Here is a 24,499-nt window from a genome sequence, read left to right as displayed (position 1 = left end):
AGCCTACATAAAATCACTGAAGAGAAAATGATAAAACCATTAAAACTCAGCTAAAAGAACCCAATGGCTAAGGGAACAAAGGCAGAAAGGAATGGGTAATTATTCCTGGAAAATCTAGGCTCCAAAAAGCCACTGGAAATGAGCTTGCTGGCAGTCAAAGGGGAGAAAAAAGATACCTAAACACAGAATGTTTGTCTGGAACTGAAGATAAAGGGGTTTGTGAAGCCTCAGGGGAGAGAGACAAGAGGTGGCTGGAGATAAAATAGAACCATTCTGTTTGGGGCTATCCTTGTTGGAGAAGGGCTGGAAGCCAGGGTCAAGCCTTCTAGAGATGTCCCCACACTAAAGGCCGAGCCTCTGCTGGGAGAAGGCTCCTTCTTAGCTGCCCTGGAGCAAGTGGGACATGGGAGGGGTGAAGGATAGTGACTCTCGGTTCACATCATTCTTCTTGTAGAGAAACTGGACGGAGGAAGTGGTGCTACATCCCCTAGGCTCTGACCTTCTCTCCCAAGATGAGGTGGGGCCACCATTTGACTAGGGCTTCTGGTCTGGGAAGAACCCTGCAGCCACCAGGTGAGAGGGAAGCTGAGGTTTCTGTTTCTGCCTTTTCTTTCTTCATGGTCCAGATGGTGCCTCCAAGAGAGCAGGGATTCAGACACCAGGTGCCCTGGTCCCAGTGTTTTGGTTTTCCAAATTGTTGACCTTGGACAGGTCACCTCACCCCCCCTCCCCCGTGAGCCTCTTTATCCCATCCTAAAATAAGAGGACTGAATTGTAGAGTCCCTTATAGTTGCAGAAGTCTGATTCCATTTTTTCCTTCAATTGAGTTTTACTGAGTCCTGGCCATAGGCCAAGCCCCTCGTTAAGTTCTAGGCATTGAATTGTGAACAAAAACAGAGATCCCCTCCCCCTCCGAGGGGAATGGATGCTAATCAAGTACTCATATCATGAAATATAAGACTGCATAGTAACTGCTTCAGGAGGCTGGCTGGTCCACGTTGCTGTGAGAGCAGGTCTGAATGGAGATGTGTGCATGGGGCCTGCAATACTGTTTCTTCCTTCTCTCCACAGATAAACGCATCCCCTTCCTAAGCTGCTGGAGATGGTCCCCTAAAGGACAGTGTGCTTTGGGGCCACTGAGGTGAGCCTGGGTGTTATACCCGGGACCAACCCAGCAGACTTGGCACAGGGTTGGGGGAGATTGGGACCTGGTGTTAAGCTGATCCCTTGGTCCCTTGGGAAAAAGGCTTGAGCTTCTGGAGCGGGGAGGGGAGAGGGTGCAGAGGCAGCTGGCTGCAGCCTGTGGACACCATTAGCTTAGGTCATTTTGGTAAAAGTCATAGTAGTGGGGGAAGGGAGGGCCTGTGGGAAGTGGGTGGCACTGGCAGTGCCCAGGCTGAGCTGAGTAGTACGTCAGGCAGGCAGCAGCAGGGGCTGAGGGCCCCAGAGACAGGCCTCTGGTCCTGGGAAGGGGATGAGAATTTGAATCGGAGCCAGCCTGGATCTCAGAAAGTCGAAGTGTAGAACAGCCTGGACTCAGACTATACAGGAGTTGAGCCCCAGTGGCCGGGCCTCAGTTTACCTCTGTGCTCTCTCCCAGGGCATTTTCAAGTCATCAAGAGAGCTCAGCGGACAGTGCTCCCCCTCCAGGGAGGCATGGACAGTTGTTCCGGAGCATCTCTGCCACTGGTAAAGGACTGGCTGGGATTCTGGTTGGGGAGGGGTGCAGGAGGGAGGGGGTTTGATGAGGTAGGCATAGAGAATCCACAGCTATTATCCATCTCTGCCCTCCCCCCCCCATATGTCTGCGCATCCCTTCTTTCAGCGCTCAATCAGAACAAAAACACTGGGGAGATGTGGCTCTTTCTACCTTTTACCAACTTTTATGAGCCAAGCAGTCAGATTGAACTTGTCTAAGTTCAGGATTACTTGCCTGAGTCTCCTCTTTTCTGTCATAGAGCCTCCAAACTCTGTGGGCAATTTGTATTTCCGGAGGGCATCTTAGCCCGGTATCATTCTCAACGCTGTATCTTTGGGTACTGTGGTTTTGTTTTTGTTTTGATGACAGCACTGGGACTTGAACTTAGGACCTGGACACTGTCGTTTAGCTTTTTCTCTCAAGGCTAGTGCTCTACCACTTGAACCACAGCTTCACTTTTGGTTTTTCTCCGGCACATGTGAGATCAGAGTCTCAAGGACTTTTCTGCCTAGACTGGCTTCAAACCACAATTCTCAAGTCCTCCCGAATAGCTAGGATTAGAGGGGTGGAGCCACCAGTGCCTGGACATGTGTTTTGACCCTCCAGCATGATCTGCCACCACCCCAGGCAGGGCTAAGCGTCAACGTCTCCAGTTCTTTCCAGACCCATACCCTTGCCTTTCTGTGCAGCAGCCATTCAGTGGCATCGCCGGAATCTGGCCGAGTGGTTTTCACGGCTCCCCAGGGAGGAGCGCCAGTTTGGCCCAAGCTTTGCTCTGGACACGGTGCACGTTGACCCTGTGATCCAAGAGAGCACCCCGGATGAGCTGCTGCGTCCATCTGCTGAGCTGGGGCTGGAGCAACAGCGGCCGGCGGCCGGGCTCCCCCCGCTGGCTCTGTCTCAGCTCTTTGACCCCGATGCCTGTGGGCGCCGGGTGCAGACGGTGGTACTGTACGGGACAGTGGGCACAGGCAAGAGCACGCTGGTTCGCAAGATGGTCCTGGACTGGTGTCACGGGCGGCTGCCTGCCTTTGAGCTGCTCATCCCCTTCTCCTGCGAGGACCTGTCCTCCCTGGGCCCCACTCCCACCTCCTTGTCCCAGCTTGTGGCTCAGCGCTACAAGCCGCTGAAGGAGGTTCTGCCCCTGCTGCCCGCCACGGGGTCCCGCCTGCTCTTTGTGCTTCATGGCTTAGAGCGGCTTAACCTTGACTTCCGGCTGGCAGGCACAGGACTTTGTAGTGACCCCGAGGAGCCGGGGGCACCAGCTGCCATCATTGTCAACCTACTGCGCAAGTACATGCTGCCTGAGGTGGGTGTCCCTTGAAAACCTGTGGAAAATGCTTCGATCCATGGCCTGCTCATTAATTGTTACTTAGAATGATTCATTGTCTTCTTCATCGCTTGTTAGTCCCACTTCAGGAACTAGAGGAAACAGGAGTCTAAAGTGTGTGTGTGTGTGTGTGTGTGTGTGAGAGAGAGAGTGAGAGAGAGAGAACGCACACACATGCCTGCTGGTACTTGGTACTGGGGCTTGAATTTAGGGTCTCCCTCAGCTTTTCTGTTATGACTGGTGCTCTATCACTTGAATCATAATTTCCAGTTGCAGCTTTCTGCTGGTTAAGGAGATAAGTCTCTTGGATTTGTCTGCTCTAGGTAGCATCAAATTGTGATTCTCAGATCTCAACCTCCTTCCTGATCAAGTAGGATTAGAGACCTGAGCCATGTATCCAACCTTCCCTATTTTTTACTCCCCTCCCCACACTCCCCTCTCCTCCCCTTATTTGTATTAGGGCTCAAACTCAGGTCCTAGACTCTGTCCCTGAGCTTTTTCACTTAAATATGACATTCTACCATTTGAGTCATCCCTCCACTCCTGGCTTTTAAGTGGTTAATTAGAAATAGAAATACGAGTCTCATGGACTCTCCTGCCAAGGCTGGCTTTGAATTGGGATTCTCAGATCTCAGCCTCCTGAGTAGCTAGGATAACAAGTGTGAGTCACCAGTGCCCAGCTTAAAATCTTTCTTTTTTCTTTTTTTTTTTTTTGCCAGTCCTGGGCATTGAGCTCAGGGCCTGAGCCCTGCCCTTGAGCTTTCTCAAGGGCAGAGCTCTGCCACTTGAGCTACAGCACCACTTTCAGCTTGTTTTTCTTTCTTTCTTTCTTTTTTTTTTTTTTTTTTTTTTTTTTGGTGTGTGTGTCATGGAGCTTGAACTCTGGGCCTGGGCACTGTCCCTGAGCTCTTCAGCTCAAGGCTGGTTAATTGGAGATAAGAATCTCAAGTTCTTTAGGGCCCGAGCTTTGAATCACAATCCTCAGATCTCAGTCTCTTGAGTAAACTAAGATTACAGGTGTGAGCCACTGCACCCAGCCCAGCTTGTTTTTCTATGTATATAGTACCAAGGAATTGAACCCAGGTTTTTGTGCATGCTAGGCAAGCATTCTACCACTAGGCCAGACTCCTGGCCCCTTAAAATCTTTCTTAACTATCAACTTTGCCCTTTCCAGGCCAGCATTCTGGTGACCACCCGGCCCTCAGCCATAGGCCGCATACCCAGCAAATATGTGGGCCGCTACGGTGAAATCTGTGGCTTTTCGGATACCAACCTGCAGAAGCTCTACTTCCAGCTCCGTCTCAACCAGCCGGACTGTGGGTACGGCGCGGGAGGTGCAAGCATCTCTGCCACCCCAGCTCAGCGGGACCACCTGGTGCAGATGCTCTCCCGAAACCTAGAGGGGCACCACCAAATTGCCGCCGCCTGCTTTCTGCCCTCCTATTGCTGGCTGGTCTGTGCCACGCTGCACTTCCTGCATGCCCCCACGCCTGCAGGCCAGACCCTCACAAGTATCTACACCAGCTTCCTGCGCCTCAACTTCAGCGGGGAAACACTGGATAGCACCGACCCCTCCAACTTGTCTCTGATGGCCTATGCAGCCCGCACCATGGGCAAGTTAGCCTACGATGGGGTGTCTTCTCGCAAGACGTATTTCTCTGAAGAGGATGTCCGTGGCTGCCTGGAGGCTGGCATTAAGACAGAAGAGGAGTTTCAGCTTCTGCACATCTTTCGCCGAGATGCCCTGAGATTCTTCCTGGCCCCATGTGTGGAGCCAGGGCAACGGGGCAACTTTGTCTTCACCGTGCCTGCCATGCAAGAGTACCTGGCTGCCCTCTACATCGTGCTGGGCTTGCGCAAGACCACCCTGCAGCGGGTGGGCAAGGAAGTGGCAGAGCTCGTGGGCCGCATCGGAGAGGATGTCAGCCTGGTACTAGGCATTGTGGCCAAACTGCTGCCTCTGCGGATTCTTCCTTTGCTCTTCAACTTGCTCAAGGTAACAGTGCCAGGACTCCTCCCCTTCCTCCTTCTTCCCCCAGATATCTGACCGTCTCAAGGCTCTCCATTCTTCCCTGCTTCCTCTCCCAGTAGAAATCCCAGTCTCTTATACAGCTGGTTAACAGGTTTTAGCTCCTGGCTGTTTAGCTTCTAGTAGAATTGAGGCCCAAGGAATGGGAAGAAAAGCCACAGGAAGGCTTGGGAGCTGGAGGAGAATTTGAGGCCAGGGTCTTTAATATTGGTCCTACAAGGATGTCTAACATTTTATATGCTGTTTGAACTCAAAACCTTATGCCTTTTTTGCTTTAGGTAGTTTTTGGATAGGAGCTCATGGATTTTTTTTTTTTTCCGTTCCTGGGGCTTTAACTCACGGCTTGGGCACTGTCCTTGGCTTTCTCAAGACTCACACTCTATCATCTGAGCCACAGCACCACTTCCAGCTTTTTCTGTGTATGTAGTCCCAGGACTTTGTGCATGCTAGGCAAGCACTCTACCACTAGGGTACGCTCCAGGCCTATCTCTTGGGTTTTTATTGCAGGCCTACCTTCCAGCCTGTTGCAGAACTAGGATTTGGGCCCATCTGGGAGTTGTTGGTTGATTGGTTGGTCCACGCTGGGATAATCTAACCATGATCTCTGCTTCCTGAGTGGCTGGGATTCTAGGTGTGGCCAGGCACCCAGTGATCTCTTTCTAGTCTTCATTACTTGGAGGCAAGGTTCACTGCAGTGCAGCAATGTCTGTCCTGTGCTTTGTAGGCTCCGAAAACTTGACTGTTCTTGACTGTATCTCAGAGGCAATCAAGCTCTGGGAGTGATGAGTCATCGTAACTCAACCACCAGGGACAGGTTTATAAAGCAGATGCCCTTTTATTCGTTTAACCTGGGACAAAGAGTGGTATCAGTAATTGGCTTAGGAAACAGGTCTGCTTTAGAATCTGAATGAAGAGGCTGAGGGCCTTGCTGTGAGCAGGGAGGATGCGTGAATGCTGGAGAGATGGAGGGAGGCCCTCTGCCATTTCTTTTGTCTTTCACCCCAACCCTGGAGATCTGGACATGAAATATTGTTCCTATCCCTTCGATAAGTGAGGAAGTGGGCAAAGGAGCTTGTCCAAGGGAACTCCTAGAGTACGTGGAACAGCCAGGATGTGAACCCAGAGTCTTACGATTCTGGGGCCTGTGTTCTTTCTGTTGAAACTGTCAAGCTGTGGTGCTTGCTAGGGAACTGTGGTTTCCTCTAGGAATGAATCAGCAGCTGGTCTGTGAAAGTAGAACCATGGTTAGTGCCAGCAGAATTAACACAGGTTTCATCTCTCATAGGTCAAAAAGCATAAAGAACTGGGATTCACCGGTGGCTCATGCCTGTATACCTAGCTCCTTAGGGAGCTGAGATCCCGGTTTGAAGCCAGTCTAGGCAGGAAAGCTTGTAAGATTTTTTTTTTTTTTTTTTTTGCCAGTCCTGGGCTTTTAGCTCAGGGCCTGAGCACTGTCCTTGGACTTTCTCAAGGCTAGAGCTCTACCACTTGAGCCTCAGCACCACTTCCGGCTTTTTTCTATGTATGTGGTACCGAGGAATTGAACCCGGGTCTTCATGCATGCTAGGCAAGCACTTTAACCACTAGGCCAAACTCCCAGTCCCAGCTTGTAAGATTTTTATCTTCCCTTAACCACCAAAAATATGAAAATGAACGTATGGCTCAAAGGGTAGAGCACCAGCCTTGAGTGAAAAGCCGGGACAATGCCTAGGTCCTGAGTTTAAACTCCAGTACCAACATCATACACACACACACACACACACACACACACACACACACACACACACATACACACACCAAGAGTCCAAAAGGGTAGAGGTGTGGCTCAAGTAGAGTACTTGCCTAGCGAGCAAAAAGCCCTGAGTTCAAATCCTAGTACTAAAACAAACAAACAAACAAGACAGGGCCAGGAGAGTGGCCTAGTGGTAGAATGCTTACCTAGCATGCACAAAGCCCCGGGTTCAATTCTTCAGTACCACATACATAGAAAAAGCCAGAAGTGGTGCTGAGGCTCAAATGGTGGACAGCGCCCAGATCCTGAGTTCAAGGCCAGCACTGGCAAAAAATAAAAAAATAATTAAAAATTTTAAAAAAGACAAAAAATGCCAGATGCGGTGGCTCACGCCTGTAATCCTAGCTACTCACTCAGGGGGCTCAGATCTGAGGATCTCGGTTCAAATCCCGGGCACTAAAGAACTTAAGACTCTTATCTCCAATTAATCACTAGGTAATGAGAAGTGGAGCTGTGGCTTAGGGGTAGGCAGTAGCCTTGAGCTGAAGAGCTCAGGGACATTGCCCAGGTCCAGAGTTGAAGCCCCATCACACACACACACACACACACACACACACACACACACACACACACACGACTAAAACATCCCAGGGCCAGGTGTTTAGCCTAGTGGTAGAGTGTTTACTTAGCATGCACGAAGACCCAGGTTCGATTCCTCGGTACCACATACATAGAAAAAAAAAAGCTGGAAGTGATGCTGTGGCTCAAGTGGTAGAGCTCTAGCCTTGAGAAAGTCCAAGGACAGTGCTCAGGCCCTGAGCTCAAGCCCAGGACTGGCAAAAAACCCCCAAAAACAAAACGTCCCCCAGACATTTGAGAAGACACTGCAAGACAAGTCAATAATCGATTGCAAGGATGTGAGGTGACATTGCCAACTTCCCAAGACATTCATTTCCTTGTTAAATATTTGAGTGCCTGCTGTGTACCAGGCAACGTGTCAATTTCTGAAGGAAAAAACAATCAATTTACCAAACTGCAGGTTTCTGTCATTTCTGATCTCATAGCCTGAACACAAATTAACAACTGGATAGTGAAAAATGATGATAAATGCCTATAAAGCAAAGTTCCAGGTGTTATAGAGGTGGAATAGGGGAACTTGGCTGGCGAAGGGAGTCAGGGAAGTCTCCCTGTGTGTAAAGGGCATGGAAAGTGATTTCTACAGGATTCATCAAGGGAAGCACCCCAGGAAAAAGGAGCATCACGGAGGCTCTGGGGGAAGGGAAACCTTGGCATTGTCGGAAGCTAAGAAAAGCTTGAAGATGGGAATAGAGTGAGTGGGGATGGAGGTCTGGGTTGGGAGTGCTGTGGTGGTTTGGGGCCATGTCATGTGGGGCCTTCAAGTAGTAGGAACCACACTGCTCAAGGATGGAGAGGACGTGGGAAGTGAGCTACAGATCCCTCCCCGTCCAGTCCTCTCCGGATTCTCTGAGGACAACTGTGTAACTCCTTCCTCCCCACTGCCTGCTGGGCTATTCGGGAAGGAGAGAGGAGGGAGGGGAAGGGGAGGGAGAAGGAGGGGGGAGAGTCGGGGGGATGAAGAGAAGTCAGGTGCTGGTGGCTCATGCCTATAATCCTAGCTGTTTTGAAGTTCAAAGCCAGCCCAGACAGGAATGCCCGTGAGACATCTCCAGTTAACCACAGAATGCCTAAAATGGAGCTGTGGCTCGAAGTGGTAGAGTGCTAGCTTGAGCACAAAAAGCTTAAGGCCTGCGCCTGGTCCCAGATTTCAAGTCCCAGGATTGGCAGAGACAGACAGACAGACAGACAGAAATTCCTAATGAGACCAGAGTTTGAAAAGGGCAAATGGCTGCTAGATGATAAAGTTTCGTATTCTAGGCTACCTGAAGTCTGACCCACAGGCAGTGGGACGCCATGGAAAGTGGCCGTGAGGGATGAGTGAGAGCTGACAAATGGTGCCGGGAGGGCAAAGGGAACTCACGAGGCTGGAGCCCCTTCAGCGGGGCCTGGAAGGCTGAGCGGCCCCACAGAAGGCCACGGTGACCTCCCCCTGCTTCTCTTCCAGGTTGTTCCTCGAGTGTTTGGGCGCGTGGTGGGGAAGAGCCGGGAGGCTGTGGCCCAGGCTATGGTACTGGAGATGTTCCGAGAGGAAGACTACTATAACGACGATGTTCTAGACCAGATGGGTGCCAGTATCCTGGGGGTGGAGGGTCCCCGGCGCCACCCAGATGAGCCCCCTGAGGATGAGGTTTTCGAGCTCTTCCCCATGTTTATGGGGGGCCTCCTGTCTGCCCACAATCGCGCTGTGCTGGCTCAGCTCGGCTGCCCCATCAAGAACCTGGATGCCCTGGAGAATGCCCAGGCCATTAAGAAAAAGCTGGGCAAGCTGGGCCGGCAGGTGCTGCCCCCCTCAGAGCTCCTGGACCACCTCTTCTTCCACTACGAGTTCCAGAACCAGCGCTTCTCTGCTGAGGTACTCGGCTCCCTGCGCCAGCTTAACTTGGCAGGAGTGCGCATGACACCCCTCAAATGCACGGTGGTGGCAGCTGTACTGGGCAGCGGAACGCATGCCCTGGATGAGGTGAACTTGGCTTCCTGCCAGCTCGACCCTGCTGGGTTGCGCACACTCATGCCCGTCTTGCTGCGTGCCCGGAAACTGGGGTGAGGACCTGGCTTTGGGCATAGATAGGATGAGAGGAGAGGGTTGGCGGTAAAGCAGGGAAAGAAGGTGCGATGGAACGAGGAAGGACCAGGGGTGTTTATTAGTTTACTTTCTTCTATGATAGCAAAGGACCTGAGGCTGGGTAGTTTATAAAGAAAACAGCTAAGTAGCTCAGGGTTTTGGAGAGTAAAGGCCCAGGTTGGATGGGGATCTCCAGTGAGGGTTTCTTTTGCTGCCTTGGACAGCAGAGGGAACAGCTCCATTTAGAAGAGGCCAAGCACATGGAGTGGGCTTGTTTTTTGTTTTGTTTTGCCAGTCCTGGGGCTTGAACTCAGGGCCTGGGCACTGTCCTTGTGCTTTCTCAAGGGTAATGCTCGACCACTTGATCCACAGTACCACTTCATGTGGTACTGAGGAATTGAGCCCAGGGCTTCATGTATGGTAGGCAAGCACTCTACTACTAAGCCATACTCCTGGTCCTTCTGAACTTCTTTTGATTGAGGCTAACACTCTACCAAAGGAGTCACAGCACCACTTCCAGTTTTTTTCTGTTTATGTGGTACTGAGGAATCGAATCCAGGGCTTTCTCTATGCCAGGCAAGCACTCTACCGCTAAGCCACATTCCTAGCCCTGGGCTTGCCTTATAACAACCCACTCTCATGAGACCTACCTCCCTCTGTGAGGCCTTCATTAATCCCTTCCCCAAGGTTCTCATCACTTTTGCACCAGGTACCATCTCTCAAGGACTCTGGTCTTTCCTTACTTATCACCAACTGGGGATCACGTGTCCAAACTCATGTCCCATGGAGACCAAGCCACCCCCAGACCATACCTGGGTGGGGTAGAGAAGTTTAGATGGAGGTGACTCAAACAACAGAAGGCCGCGTGGCTCTCAAAAGCAGGCCGGTGAGATCCAGATGTGGTGGATGGGAAAACCATGCTGCTTTCTTTGTCCCCCTCCTCCCTTCTTCTTTCTGCTCCAGTTTACAACTCAACAACTTGGGCCCTGAGGCCTGCAAGGACCTCCGAGACCTTTTGCTGCATGACCAGTGCCAAATCACCACGCTGCGGTGAGTGCTGGAGTGGGGCTGGGGAGTCTCTGGCCATCCTAAGGTACAGCTCAGTTCAGGGCAAATTCCCTGCCTCACAGGATGCCTGGCACAGGCCCACCTAGGCCACAGTAAAGATGCTGAGAATCAAGGTTCAAATCTTCTCCTTGTATGCTCAGGTCCACTGGAAGCAGAAGGATGGGGTAAAGACGTTAACAAAGATGTTAAGAAAGGCTTTGTAGTTGGGCACTGGTGATTCCTGCCCGTAATCTTGGCTACTCAGGAGGCTGAGCTCTGAGGACTGAGGTTCAAAGTCAGCCCAAGAATCAATGAGACTCTGATGGCCAATTAACCACTGGATAACCTGAAGTGGATCCGTGGCTCAAAGTGGCAGAGCACTAGCTGTGAGCAAAAGAACTCAGATAGCAGCACCCAGGCCCTGAATTCAAGCCCCACAAGACAGAAAAAGAAAAGAAAAAAAAAGAAAGGAGGAGGAAGAGGAGGACAAAGCTTTCGTGGTGAATATCAGCCTGCTGGGGTGGTGGTGTGGGGAGTGGTAGTGGAGAGGTTGCTGTAATGTCTGGGCTGGTTGCTTGGTAACAGCCGTGATTTTCCCAGCAGCCACGGAAGGATGGCCCTCGGCTCGCTCCCCTAGATCCTCCCAAGGTGTGGTGTGGGATGATGTGCCAAGATTCCAGATGCCTGGAGAAGAGCTCAGGGGAGGTGAATGAGGAAGAAAGAAGGACGGGGAGGAGGAATGAGAGGTTGGAAGGGCAGGAAGAAAGGCAGGGATAGGAAAGGCAGGAGTAAGGGAGCAAAGGCAAGGAAGGGAAAGGAGAGAGAAAAGAAAAAAGTCAGCTTTTCCTACTCTCCTTGGCAGGGGTAACCTTCATTTTCCTGTTCTTTTCTGGGCCGACAGTTTCCGTGTGTGTGTGTGTGTGTGTGTGTGTGTGTGTGTGTGTGTGCGCGCGCGCGCGCGCGCGCGCGCAGGCGCACACATGCTATTTCTAGGGCTTGAACTCAGGGACCAGGCTTAGTCCCTGAGCTTTTTTGTTGTTCAGGTTAGTGTTCTACAATTTGAACCACAGCTCCACTTCCAGCTTTTTGGTGAGTAATTGGAAGAGTCTTGCGGACTTTTCTGACTGGGCTGGCTTTGAACCTTGATCCTCAGATCTCAGTCTCCTGAGCAGTGAGGATAACAGGTGTGGGCCACCTGCCCTGCTGGATCTGCATATCTATCCAGACTCTCCTCAACCCAGGCTGTGCCCCTCTTTGGCCTATGACCTGATTCCCTGCCCAGAGCATCTACCATGGCACTCGTTGCTGTCACTTGCTTGTGACCCTAGGCTGTCCAACAACCCGCTGACGGAGGCGGGGGTGGCCCTGCTGGTGGAGGGCCTGGCAGGAAATACCTCATTGACACACCTGTCCCTGCTGCACACGGGCCTTGGAGACGAGGGGCTGAGGCTGCTGGCTGCCCAGCTGGACCACAACCAGAAGCTGCAGGAGCTGAATGTGGCCTACAATGGTGCTGGCGACGCGGCAGCCCTGGCTTTGGCCCAGGCAGCCCGGGAGCATCCTTCCCTGGAGCTGCTGCAGTAAGTCTGCCTTGGGTCCCGCGCCTCATGTCCACAGGCCTCCATCATCTCTGCACTGTGCGCTCCGTCCCCTGCAGTGTGCTGGGCCTGGGCCTGGTGACTCTACTCTGACTAGTCCTTGTCAACTGAGTGCTGAGCCATTTTCTCTGTGATTGGCCCTTTCCCTGCCCTAATTCCTCTGCTCCATTTCTTCTAGGAGCTCACGGCCTCCAGTCTCAGTCACGCTTGTGTCCATCTTGTCTTCCCAGCCTCCTCCTCCTTGCTTACCTTGCCCCCCGTCCATCCCTGGCTGATTCCAGACTCTTACCCTGGTCCTTGGCAGCCAGGAGATGAGTTGTGAACTCAACTCCGTCCATCTGCCCTCGGGTCCTCCTTTTCAGGGCCCCGGATAAACGATGTCTTCCCTTCTCCTTCCTCTTAGCCTCTACTTCAATGAACTGAGTTCAGAGGGCCGCCAGGTCCTGCGAGATTTGGCGGGCGCTGCAGAAGGGGGTGCCCGGGTTGTGGCATCCCTGACAGAAGGGACCGTGGTGTCCGAGTACTGGTCTGTGATCCTCAGTGAAGTCCAGCGAAACCTCAACAGCTGGGATTGGGCCCGGGTTCGGCGACACCTGGAGCTGCTGTTACGGGATCTGGAAGACAGCCGTGGTGCCACACTTAATCCCTGGCGCAAAGCCCAGCTGCTGCGAGTGGAAGGCGAGGTCAAATCCCTGCTTGAGCAGCTGGGAGAGCCTAGAAGTTGAGACCTGGTTATGGGTCCACTGGCCCTCAAACCCCTTCTCTCCATGGTCCACTGGCTTGCTATACTTTTCCCCGAAAGATCCCCTTTGGGCTGGAGGCAAAGCAATGGGGCATAGCTCTGCCAATTACTCCCCCCGCCCCACCCAGCAAGTCCAACCACAACTCCTAAGCTTGGAATTCTCAGGGTCAAATAGAATGGTTTGACAGGGAAAGTGGCTCATGCCTATAATCCTAGTAATTGAAAGGCTCAGATGGTAGGATAGTAAGTTCAAGGTCATCTGGGCTACATTGTGAGATCCTATCTCAAAAAAACCCTCAAACCAACCAATCAATGAGAGCAATGATAAAAGCAAATAAAACTAAAAACAAAACAAAAACAACCAAAAAAAAAGCAAAACAAAACAAAAGCCCACTGGCTGCGGTGGCTCACGCCTGTAATCCTATCTACTCAGGAGGCTGAGATCTGAAGATCTCAGTTCAAAGCCAGCCCAGACACTAAAGAATGTGAGACTCATCTCCAATTAATCACTAGAAAATCAGAAGTGGCTCAAGGGGTAGGGCGGTAACCTTGAGCTGAAAATCTCAGGGACAATGCTCAGGCCCAGAGTTCAAAAAATTTAAAAAAATGCAGTGAGTTGTGGCTGTGGTTGCCATAATGGTGTAGGCCGCTTCTCCCTTGGGTAAGAAGGACTTAAAAGTTGTGGCACTCAAGTGGCCAGATTGTCTCTAGAATTTGCCTCTCCCTCCAGGCTAGGTGCCTCTGATTGTGCCACCAAGGGCTCACATCTCATGTTTGCCAAGCCAGAGGTATGCACGAGGTGTCTGCATCCTGCCGGATGCCCTCTCTGGGTGCTTTCCCTCACCCCCATGCTCCCTATTGCACCACTACAGATGCAAGGAGTGCTTGCACCTGACCTGCTGCTATTAAAAACCTGCGTGTGTTCTGCCTATGGTTGCCTCCTCTTTCTTGCCTGGTACTTTCAAGAAAGGATCGTTCTGGTTAGAATTTTGAAAGTGACTGTTGAGCTGAGTGCTGGTGGCTCACGCCTGTAATTCTAGCTACTCAGGAGGCTGAGATCGCGAGGGTTGTTGTTTGAAGCCAACCTGGGCAGAAAAATTCATAAGATTTTGTCTCCAGTTAACCAGCAAAATTTTGCAGGTGGGGATGTGGCTCAGGGGAGATAGAGCACCAGCCTTGAGCAAAAGAAGTTAATGGACAACACCTCGACCCCAGTACTGGCACAAACACAGAAGAAAGGGGGGGAAAAGTGAAGTGAAAAACTGAATCACAGCCATCCCAGTGCCTGGCCAGTGCCAGGGACCTGTCGATTTCTCAGTTTACATGCCTGGATCAATGGGGAGAACCTGGAGGGCCCTGCTTTGGGGAATATGTAGATACATTGTGTTGTTTAGCCCCAGTGGAGTCCTGATCCTGGTGGTGTGCTCGGTCTCCAGCCAGTATGAGCCTTTTGTCTTTGAATGCTGGGGCTGCTAGTCTTTGAGACCGGAGACCACCATGCAGTCACTGACTTTTTAATAAAGACTCCAGATTTGACTTCCTAAATTGTGGCTTCTCTGTACCACTCGAATCCAATTCTCTTTTTACAGGGTACTGAGTTCACAATCTGCCTTGCTCCATGCAGAGGAGCAACTGGGCTTGCTCAGGGATCTCAGGAAAAAGTTAGCCCAGGATTGAGGGCTGTAGGAACTCACTTCCCAGTGGATAAGATTTACCTACGTTAACCATTACCCAATCGCTTCCTTGAATGTCTTCAAGAAGGCGGGGCTTGGGAGGGGGTGGGTGGGAGGGTCAAGTGGTTAAAACGGACCTTGGCCCTACTCTGAACACTTGATCACTGATCCAAGTATGGAGGCAGCTACAGGTAGGAGGCTGGGAGATACCTTCTTTAGAAGCGACCTTGGGGGGGCAGTTGAGGAGCCTTTTGGAGGCTTTGAGACTTAAGGCACAGTCGAAGTTGGGTCTTGGAGTCCTGAGGCAAATAGAAGTTCAGAAGAATGAATTGAACTGATCCGTCTGCCTGTCCACACCCTGTACTGATATACTTAGATTTATGTGGCACAGACCTGGAGGAGGGGGAGAAATGGGAGAGGGAAGCACACAGAATCCCTGTGTGTGTCATGGTAGGAAGAAGGGTAACCCCCTTTGGAACAGAATGGGGAGGACCTCAAAGTGGGGGTTCCCCTGAATCCTTCCATTTGTGCTCATGCTGGAGGTGCACAGGGGAAGACACGGTGCCTCTCCTCTCACCCACTTCTTTATCCAACAGATCTCCGGAACAAGGCCTCACTAACTCTGTAAGTGGCATGAAGATGGGGGCAAGAGGAGGAGGGCCTGGAAGAGGGGGGGGGGAGTGGACCCTAATCCATTGCCAACTTCTCCTACTGGCTTCCACTGCTCCCTTGCAGGAAGTTTAAGTTTGACCCCAAGCTGGGCATTGACAATCCTGTCCTCTCCCTGGCTGAAGACCACCAGGACAGCTCTGGTAACCTCCTCACCCCCCGGCAACCATTGCTTTTCCCGAGAGACACCACAGCTCCACACAGCCTCCTATCTCCTTGGTAACCATTTGCTGCCTTCCTCAGATCTCAGTTACTGTGTGGAGGTGTGGGTAGACATCCAGGGCCTTCCTTCTACTTGGGTTGGGTTTCCTTCTCTCTTCTTTTCCCACCGCCCATTTTTTTCTTTCAGATCCCTGGAACCTAACGCAGCCTCGCTTCTGTCTGCTGAGCAAGGAGAATGGGAAGAGTTTTGGTTTCCACCTGCTGCATCAGCTGGGCAGAGGTGGACACGTGGTATGCAGAGTAGAGCCTGGCTCCTCGGCCCAGCGCCAGGGTCTCCGGGTGGGAGACCGGATCCTGGCGGTGAACAACAATGCCGTGGACAGTGAGGACCATGCGGCGGTAAGGCCCAAGGGGTAGGGAAGAGCAGGGGGGCGAGCACTGTGGAGGGAGACTGGACACTGGGGATCGTACTTCTATCCACTATGGAGGCTGAGATCTGAGGTTGACGCCAGCCCAGGCAAGAAAGCCTGGGAGACTTTTTTGGTAGGTCATGAGACTTGAACTTGGCCTAGGCCTGCCACTGAGCTCTTCAGCTCAAGGTTACCGCCCTACCCTTGAGCCAAGCCCCACTTTCCATTGGAGATAAGAGTCTTAGGTTCTTTTGTGCCCTTGTGCCCAGGCTGGATTTGAACCTTGATCCTCAGGATCTCAGCCCCCAGAGTAGCAAGGATTATAGGTGTGAGCCGCCACCACGCCCGGCTTATGTGAGATTCTTATATCCAATTAACTAGCAAAAAGTTGGAAGTGGAGGTACGGCTCAAGGTTTAGAGTGACAGCCTTGAGCAGAAGACCAGGGAGAGCACAAGGCCCTGAGTTCAAGCTCCAGTTACAGTGTGTGCATCCCCCCCACCCACACGCTGTACTGGATACAGTAGTGCAGGACCCAAGACTCACTTGTCCACCACCCCCAAGGATTTAAGGGGTACCCGTGTGGGAAAGATTGGGTGAGGGCATTTGGAGATGCAGTTCCTGTGGTGTCACACGCAGGTTCCAGGTGGCTCCTTGGGAGCTGGCGAGTGGGGCCTCCTCATTCCCACGTGCTCTCTTTGTAGGTAGTAAGCCACATCCGGGCTAGCGGTCCTCGGGTACTCCTCATGGTCTTGGCGAAGCACGTGTACGAGGTGGTCCGAGCTCAGCAGGGGAACGAGGACCGCATCTGTCCTCTCCGAGGCCTAGGGGTCCGGCCCCGGCTGTGCCACATAGTGAAGGATGAGGGTGGCTTTGGCCTCAGTGTCACCCATGGTGAGCTTACAGGCTGGAGGAGGGGGTTGGGCAGGGGGGCTTGGACCCTGATCTAGTCAGGCAACAAATTAGAACTGACTCTTCTTCTTCTTCTTCTTCTTCTTCTTCTTCTTCTTCTTCTTCTTCTTCTTCTTCTTCTTCCTCTTCCTCTTCCTCTTCTTCTTCTGCTTCAGGAGCTCAAGGTCAATTCTGGCTGGTGCTAAGTGCGGGAGGAGCAGCCGAGCGGGCAGGAGTCCCCACAGGAGCTCGGCTGCTAGAAGTAAATGGGGTCAGCGTGGACAAGTTCACTTATAACCAGCTCAGCAAGAAGGTATGGCTGCTGCCCATTTACCCCACCTCCACCCACATGGGTCAAGGCTCACCCACTACCCGCCCACCCAACCTGACCTGGCCAGTCCTCACCGTCCTTCCCTCTACAGTTTGTGCTCAGCCCCTCATTGCTGTGCCTGGGAGAGGGGTCAGGGAGGGGATGGCTTCCACCCAGATGGTTGATGTTTATATCTCTATTGGGTCCTCACAGCTTTGGCAGAGTGGAGAGCAGGTGACCCTGCTGGTAGCAGGGCCAGAAGTAGAAGAACAGTGTCGCCAGCTGGGAATGCCCCTAGCTGCACCCCTAGCGGAAGGCTGGGCACTGCCTGCCAAGCCCCGCTGTCTGCATCTTGAGAAAGGGCCCCAGGGCTTCGGGTTCCTGCTCCGAGAGGAAAAGGACCCTGATGGCTGTCATGGTGAGTGGCTGCCCTGGTGAGTGGGAGAAGGGAAGGCCAGCTTTGGAGGGGGCCCACAAGTGTGTATTGCCCCAATGTGTACCCCATCCATGGGTCCGTGGGCCTCCCTGCCTTGCATATGCTGGATACAGTCCCCTGGTGGGTACAGGGTGATGGGGGGACGACTCAGTGCAAGTTGGGAAGGAGCACTGAGGTCCTCTGTGTCGTAGGGCATTTCCTGAGGGAGGTGGAACCAGGACTTCCGGCTGAGAAGGCTGGGATGCAGGAAGGAGACCGGCTGGTGGCTGTGGCTGGGGAGAGCGTGGAGGGGCTGAGCCATGAAGAAACAGTGTGCAGGATCCGAGCTCAGGGATCTTACGTTACCCTCGTGGTCCTCGACTCTAAGGCTGACCGCTTCTTTAACATGGTGCGTGCAGGGAAGGGCTGGGGGAGAGCAGGATGCATCAGAGCTCAGGGGCCACAGGTGAGCTTCTCCCCCTCTCCCCTCAGGTTCGCCTGTCACCTCTCCTCTTCTTGGAAAACAAGGACACTGCTGTCTTCCCCGGGAACTGTCACACAACCTCTCCAGTTGAGACTCAGGACCTCCCAGCTGGAGACACAGCCTTGCCTCCCAGCCCAGCAGGACCCCGCCAGTATTTCCTATACCCTGGGCCAGGTGGGGGCTATGGCTTCCGACTCAGCGGTGTGGCCGGCAGGCTTTGTCTGTTCATCTCCCAGGTGATGGATGCTCCATAACCTTTGGAATCTTTCCTTGCTTTTCTCCTTTTTCTTGGTGTCAGTCCTGGGGCTTGAAATCAGGACCTGGGTTTTGTCCTTGAGCTTTTGTGCTGAGTGCTAATGCTCTGCTACTTGGGCCACACCTCCACTTCTGGCTTTTTTGATAGTTAATTGGCAATAAAAGTCTCCTAAGATTTCTATGCCCCGGGCTGGCTTTGAGTCCCAAGATCCTCAGATCTCAGCTTCCCAAGTAGCTAGGATTAGAGGTGTGGGCCATCCACACTTGGCTGTCTTGGAATTTTTCCATTGTCTGTCTCCTGCTTAGCCTTCCTCTGCCTCCCTTCCACAGCCTTGGGGCACCCAAGGCTTCATATTCTAAGTGTCCTTCTCCCACCCACTGCCACCAGGTGACCCCAGGAGGCTCAGCTGCCAGAGCAGGACTGAAAACAGGAGACCTGGTTCTGGAGGTGAACGGGCATGTGGTGGGTGGAGACAACAACCCCAAAAGGCTACAGCAGCTGGCTAAGGCGGAGCCACCCCTCTGCCTGAAGCTGGCAGCCAGATCTCAGCAGAGCTTGGAAGCCTGGATTTCCCCAGCGTCTGGAGAGGTGAGGAGGAAGAGACAGATGGTAGTGGTGGGAGCAGCCAGAAAAGGGCAGAAAGGACAGAGTGGGAGGCCTGCAGGTGGAGCAATGTGAGGTGTGCCAGTGGGGGAACTTCAGGTCATAGGGGATGGGGATCAAAGGATCTGTGAAGCATGTCCCAGGCCTGGACACCCTGGGTTAGGGCAAAGGAACTCTTCTGGTTGTAGGATAACCTTCTTCCTCCTCTCTGTGTAGGACTGGGCTCCCACCAGTCTATAAATCTCCATGGTTGGCACGGAATGGCTTTTCTGTCTTCAGTCTGCAGCCTGAGACACTAGGGATCATCTCACAAGACACCATCTGGAGAGATACGGACACCACCACTTATGGGAGAAGCCCAGGATTGCCCTGGGATCCTTCACTTCCTGGGCCTACCTCCCAGCAGAGCCTGCTCAGAGACTTCAGGTGGCCTCTGAGAGAGTGTGGGGCCTCAGTGATAGGTGTGTGTGGAGCTGTGGAGAGCTGCGCCTCAAGGAGGAAGTGCTTCATGAGAAAGGAAAGCCCTAGGGAACCCCTGGGGTGGAAACCTTCTGGAAACTGCTCTAGCTATCACTCCAGCACACGGTTGCTCAAGTATTAGGAGACTACCTCTGCCCTGCTTCTCTGGGGACCCTAGGATTGTGGAGGCTGGTGTCTAGTCACTTTTGGGTCCTGTGAGGCAAAAGCCTTTTGCAGGGTTGGTGATGTCGCTCAGTGGTAGAGTGCTTATTTAATATGTACAAGACCCTGAGTTCTAGCCCCAGAACTGTACATATTAGTAAATTAATAAATAAATTAAGAGTCTTTCCCTATCAACTTGGCTATCTGTGTTTGTGTTGTGGAGAATAAGCAGGGGTGGTTTGAGAAAAGTACACAGGGCTCCAGGATCAACAGGTGGGACCTAGTTTGTGTAAGAGACTGGGTGAGATCTGGTCCTATTTCTTCCCTGTCATTCAGTCTCCAGGTTCATGGGTCAATCTAGAATTGAGATATGCCCACAGGGTTACTTTTCTCTGTTAAAGGTTACAGCCCAGAGTGCTTCTGAGTTCTCCATGAGGACAGTTTATTGGTGGGCCTCAAAGACTGAGAGACTTATCTCAAATGTCCAGAGGGTTGAGTCCAAACTCCTGCAGCTGCTCCTTGTGCCTAGCGTGGAGTTTTAGAATGTCTCCATCCCACTGAGGCTTCTCAGCTCTTACCTTGGCCAAGAGCTGGTCCAGGTTGCCCTGCAGACAGCAAGCAGGAAGAGACAGGACAGAGGTGAGGGCTGTCCCATGTTGGTTAGTAAGCTTCCCTTGCCAGTGGTTTTGCCCTCGTTTTCCTTCTCATACTCCATTCCTTCTTTTCAGTAAGAGTCTTGCTATATAACTGGCTTGCAGGATCCTACTTTAGCCTGCCAAGTACTGAGATTACCGAAACATGCATCACAGCAGCCAACGTTCATTAGCTCTTTTCCTTCTTCCCTCCCTCTCTCCCTCCCTCCCTCCAGTGCTGAAGATCAATGCTAGGTACGCAAATGCTGTACCACTGACTATCTAGATCCCCAGACCTTGTTTTATTTATTTGTAGACAGACAGGGTCTCAATGTGTAGCCCAGGCTGGCCTTGGACTATGTATCTAAGGTTGGCTATGAACTTTTCGTGTGTAGTTTTTTTCTCAATCATAGGGCTTGAACTCAGGGTCCAACCACTGTTCCTGAGCTCTTGCTCAAGGCTAGCACGCCACCACTTTGAGTTATAGCTCCACTTCTGGGTTTTTCGTGGTTAATTGGAAAAAAGAGTCTCATGGCCTTTCCTGCCTGAGCTGGCTTTGAACTGTGATCACAGTCTCCTGGGTAGCTAGGATTAATATGTGTGAACCACCAGCACTGGGAAGCAACTTGCGTCTCTGGAAGGCTAGGTTAAAGGCATGCACTACCACGCATGCACTAGCTCTGTCAGTTGCATCTTCGCTGGCTGCCCTTGGGATAGAGCAGTCAGTCCACTCTGGATTGTCAGTCACCACACTGGCTTGGGGCGTGGCATGGAGGAGCACTGCGGCCAGTGCTGGCCACCAGGGGGTGCTGCTTACATGTAAGATTTCTTCATACTTGGCTTCCATGTCTGCCACGTGAGCCCGAAGCTGAGCCAGGATCTGGTCGCGCTCTCCAAGTGCTTGCTCAGCCTCTTCCCTTGCAGCCTTTGCCTTTTTCTGGCATGTCTCTGGGCATAGGGTAAAAGGATTGGAAAGGAGGGGATGGTGACACTATGCCCTGAACAGCTTCTTTCCCAGTCCTGGGGACGGAACTCCCCAGGAGTCTTTGAACTTTTCTCAAGGCTAGAGCTCTACTTCCTTAGCTGCAGCACCATTTTCAGCTTTTTTTTTTTTCCTATGTATGTGGTACCGAGGAATCGAACCCGGGTCTTCGTGCATACTAGGCAAGCACTCTACCACTAGGCCAAACTCCTGGCCCTTTGTCCTTGGACACTTTTTTGCTCAAGGCTAGCGTTCTGCCACTTGAGCCACAGCACCACTTCAGCCTTTTCTGTGTATATAGTTCTGAAGAGCCAAACCTGGGCTTCGTGCACGCTAGGTGAGCATGATATCACCAGGCTACGCTCGAAGTCCTGCTCTGAACAATTTCTAAAGGCAACAACGTGTGTGGGATCATGACAGATCTTACAGAGTCGTCAACTTTCCTATTGATTCTGTAAAGAACCTCAGACAAGCCAGGCTAGTAATACTAACTACTGAGGAGGCTGCGATCTTAAGTTAACAGTTCAAAGTCAATCCAGGCAGGAAAGTCTGGGAGACTTTTATCAATATACCAACCCCCAAAAACTGGAAGTGGAGCTATGGTTAGCCTTGAGCCATAGGCTCTGAGTTGGAGCCCTAGGGAACTTTGCTTCCTTCTTCATTTCTCTTGAATTTCCTTGTAAAAGTCAGCTAAACTAAGAAGTAATACATTCTGCTCAGGAGAGAGACAAAGCAGTATGGTGGGGGGAACCAAGTGCCAAAGTTTGGAGAAAACAAGCAGAAGGGGAAACGGGGCAGACCACCTTCTGTACCTAAGGCTCAGAGTTCTTGGCATCCTGAATCTTCCACTCAGGGGAGAATGGGGTGGAAAGGGATCCAAATTCAAACTCAACCAATAGATTTCAGCCTTCTAGGAAAGGATCTTCTACTTCATCTTCTCTATGCTCGAGGGAGTCATTGACTCTTGGAGAGAAAGGGTATGGGGTGTGGAGTAAGGGGCTACCTAGCTGGTTCTGAAGGTCCCTGGCTTGCTCTTCCAGCTGCTTGCTGTGCGCCTCCATCTTCTCCTGCAGGGCTTGTCGCTGGCGGCTCATCTCTGAGGTAGGGAGGCAGAAACCCAGGTTAAAATAAAAAGCATAGAGAAAGGAAATGAAGTTTCATCTGGGAAAGACTCTGTTTGGTCCAGAGGGACAGGAGCATAAAGGCTTTCTTGTGATGCCAAGAAGCCAGGAGACACTAAACACTCGGGGAAGGATAGGAAACCAGACCTCTCCTCATGCTAGCTTGGGATGGGCATTCTGGCCCTTTTGCTCCACTTACTCACAGGCAATGAATGAGATAATGGCTTTCATTTCATTTTGTAGTGAACAAAACATCAGGCATAAAGCATGAAGCAATCTGGAAGACCCGGGACTGGGAGATGATCCTTTTGAAGACGGAGACTTTTCTTCTTTTCCCTTGCTTGCATCCTCTGGCTCTCTCTCTCTCTCTCTTTTTTCCTTCCAGGCCTGTGACTGCCCACTTGCTCTACCAACCACCTACCTGCATATATGGCCTTTGTTTCACTCTGGGCCCTTTCTAGTTCAGCCGACAATCCTTGCAACCTCTGCTTCAGCTGGTCTTTCGCAGCCTTGGCTTGACGGGCCTCATCCCTTCGTAGAGCTGTGGATAGTAGGAGAACCATCCTCAGAAGTGGCTGGGGTTCCACAGAATCAGCCCCCATGGGCTTGATAGTGCTGTCTATCTCCGGACACCTGGCCAAACGATGTTCAACCTCTTATTTTGTTACTGGCCATTTTCTCTCTAGGATCTCTGTGGCCCTGCCTCACTATGAAGTTTCCCTGGGCTGTGGGTATAGATCAGTGCTAGAATCGTTCCCTACTGTGTGTGAGGCCTGCACTAGATCCTAGTAACAGAGGAGAAAACAGCTTCCCAATCTGCCCAGTGCTTCTCCCACAAGAAGGTTTGGATTTGGCTTAACCTTGAATTGTAGCTCCAAGCTTTCAGTCCTCCAAGGACTCAGGAAATCTCATGCATAGGCGCCAGTGGCTCACACCTCTCATCCTAACTACTCAGGAGGCTGAGATCTGAGGATCGTGGTGCAAAGCCAGCTCAGGCAGGACAGTCTATGAGACTCGTATCTCCAATTAACCAATGGAAAATGGGAAGAAGTGGGCTGTGGCTCAGGGGCAGTAGCCTTGAGCTGAAGAGCTCAGGGACAGCCCTGAGTTCAAGCCCCATGACCCACAAAAGAAAAGAAAAAGAAAAATGTCTCATGGCAAATCTCTGATACACACCGACCCTTCCCACTCCTCACCCAGCTGGTCTCGGAGCAGCTCCTTCTCCAGCAGCAGCAGCCTGTGCTTGGCTTCAGCTTCCACATCTGCCCTGGCAAGGCGGCAAAGCCTTAGTTTATAGGAGCTCAACCTCGGCTCCCTGCAGCGAAGAGTTGATTGGGGCTCCCTCTAGTGGGATTGCTTAGGGGGAAGGGCAGGACTGAGAGGAATGATGGGGTTCTGGAGTCTATTGTCCTGACACCTGGGAAACAGAGTTTTCACACACGGGAAACTGGTGAAATCAGCTCACAAAGCCTAAGTGAATTCTGTCTAAGAACCTCTGTCTGGTCTCTGTGTCAGGACAAGAAGAAGCTGGGGTTGCCCCCAGCAAAACAAAAACCAAAAACCAACAACGTAGTGACTCACCAACATCCGAGTTATTTTTCTTCTTTTGTGCTATGGCTTTTCTCCCCTTTTCTTTACTCTTAGGTGGCATGCCCTTGCCACCTAAGTAAGGATTTTGTGGGTGGGTCTGAACCTGGAGATGAGCACTTAGATTGAAGCAGAAATCTCAGAAGACTCGGAATTCTCCTCTTCAAGTCTGTCCCACACTTCCCAGAAGCTTCAGCTCCTGCTCTCCTGGTCACCAGCTCTCTGTGGAGAAATACATGCTTCCAGAAAATAAATGGCTTGCTCTCCCTCTCCCCATCTTCCTTACCCCACCTCGTCCTACCTGTAAGAACCTTGCTTGCCTGTGTCTTCTCTGTAGACAGAGAAGGGCAAAGAGAAGCCCACACTCAGATAAAGCTTGAGGAGGAGCCCAGGGTTTCTGGTAGCCAATCAAGGATAGCAAACTGGGCCCCCTCTTCCAAGGGAGGAGGGTGGGGCTAAGACTGGTATGCTGGGTTTCTAGAAGCTGTCCAGGCAACGGCAAACATTGTGTTCACAGGGTGGTGGCACAGGGAAATGAGCCCACAATGCTTAAAACTTGAAGGTCTTGTAGCTGCCTTCTGGCCTCATCCCCAAAGCCTAAGGACCTGGAGCTGATTAGCTATGGCTCACTTCCAGATTTGGAGACTTGGACATTTCTGAACTACACATATAGGAGAGTTTGCTCCTCTTGCTGACATAGAGGAAAAGTGGTGGGCATCCTGAGAACTCTTTGGCAAAGTGATACTAGACTTTAAACAAAAGACCTTCTTCAGAAAGATACCCTACAGTGTACAAGGGAACTAACAT

The 24,499-nt window shown here is 51.8% G+C and overlaps 3 protein-coding genes across 4 annotated transcripts; 2 read left to right on the top strand and 1 right to left on the bottom strand.

The window, feature by feature from the left end:
- The first annotated feature begins 460 nt into the window (after positions 1 to 460).
- On the top strand, positions 461 to 14,343 carry Nlrx1 (NLR family member X1). Its single transcript, XM_090319346.1, has 9 exons — positions 461 to 573; positions 1,072 to 1,141; positions 1,601 to 1,689; positions 2,389 to 3,008; positions 4,204 to 5,025; positions 8,874 to 9,469; positions 10,455 to 10,541; positions 11,867 to 12,118; positions 12,540 to 14,343. The coding sequence occupies exons 1-9, from the start codon at positions 513 to 515 to the stop codon at positions 12,859 to 12,861; spliced, it is 2,919 nt and encodes a 972-aa protein (XP_090175472.1). The 5' UTR covers positions 461 to 512; the 3' UTR covers positions 12,862 to 14,343.
- A 383-nt stretch (positions 14,344 to 14,726) lies between these two features.
- On the top strand, positions 14,727 to 19,553 carry Nherf4 (NHERF family PDZ scaffold protein 4). Its single transcript, XM_090319319.1, has 11 exons — positions 14,727 to 14,742; positions 15,148 to 15,175; positions 15,287 to 15,363; positions 15,570 to 15,781; positions 16,495 to 16,684; positions 16,858 to 16,994; positions 17,205 to 17,409; positions 17,619 to 17,815; positions 17,899 to 18,126; positions 18,534 to 18,734; positions 18,966 to 19,553. Exons 1-11 carry the CDS (start codon positions 14,727 to 14,729, stop codon positions 18,987 to 18,989), a joined length of 1,515 nt encoding a protein of 504 aa, XP_090175445.1. The 3' UTR covers positions 18,990 to 19,553.
- On the bottom strand, positions 19,364 to 24,124 carry Drc12 (dynein regulatory complex subunit 12 homolog). Of its 2 annotated transcripts, XM_090319344.1 has the most exons (6): positions 23,687 to 24,124; positions 23,302 to 23,367; positions 22,527 to 22,646; positions 21,988 to 22,080; positions 20,820 to 20,950; positions 19,364 to 19,975 (listed from the first exon to the last, which is right to left on the bottom strand). In XM_090319344.1, the coding sequence occupies exons 1-6, from the start codon at positions 23,754 to 23,756 to the stop codon at positions 19,847 to 19,849; spliced, it is 609 nt and encodes a 202-aa protein (XP_090175470.1). In that variant the 5' UTR covers positions 23,757 to 24,124; the 3' UTR covers positions 19,364 to 19,846. The 2 variants fall into 2 exon arrangements, with proteins under 2 accessions (XP_090175470.1, XP_090175471.1); XM_090319345.1 differs by lacking the exon at positions 23,302 to 23,367.
- Between the last annotated feature and the right edge of the window lie 375 nt (positions 24,125 to 24,499).

The sequence above is a fragment of the Megascapheus bottae genome, chromosome 27 (genome assembly GCF_031878675.1).
Source record: "Megascapheus bottae isolate mThoBot1 chromosome 27, mThoBot2.hap1, whole genome shotgun sequence".
NCBI classification, from domain to species: domain Eukaryota; kingdom Metazoa; phylum Chordata; class Mammalia; order Rodentia; family Geomyidae; genus Megascapheus; species Megascapheus bottae.
This window is presented reverse-complemented; position numbering and strand designations above follow the sequence as displayed.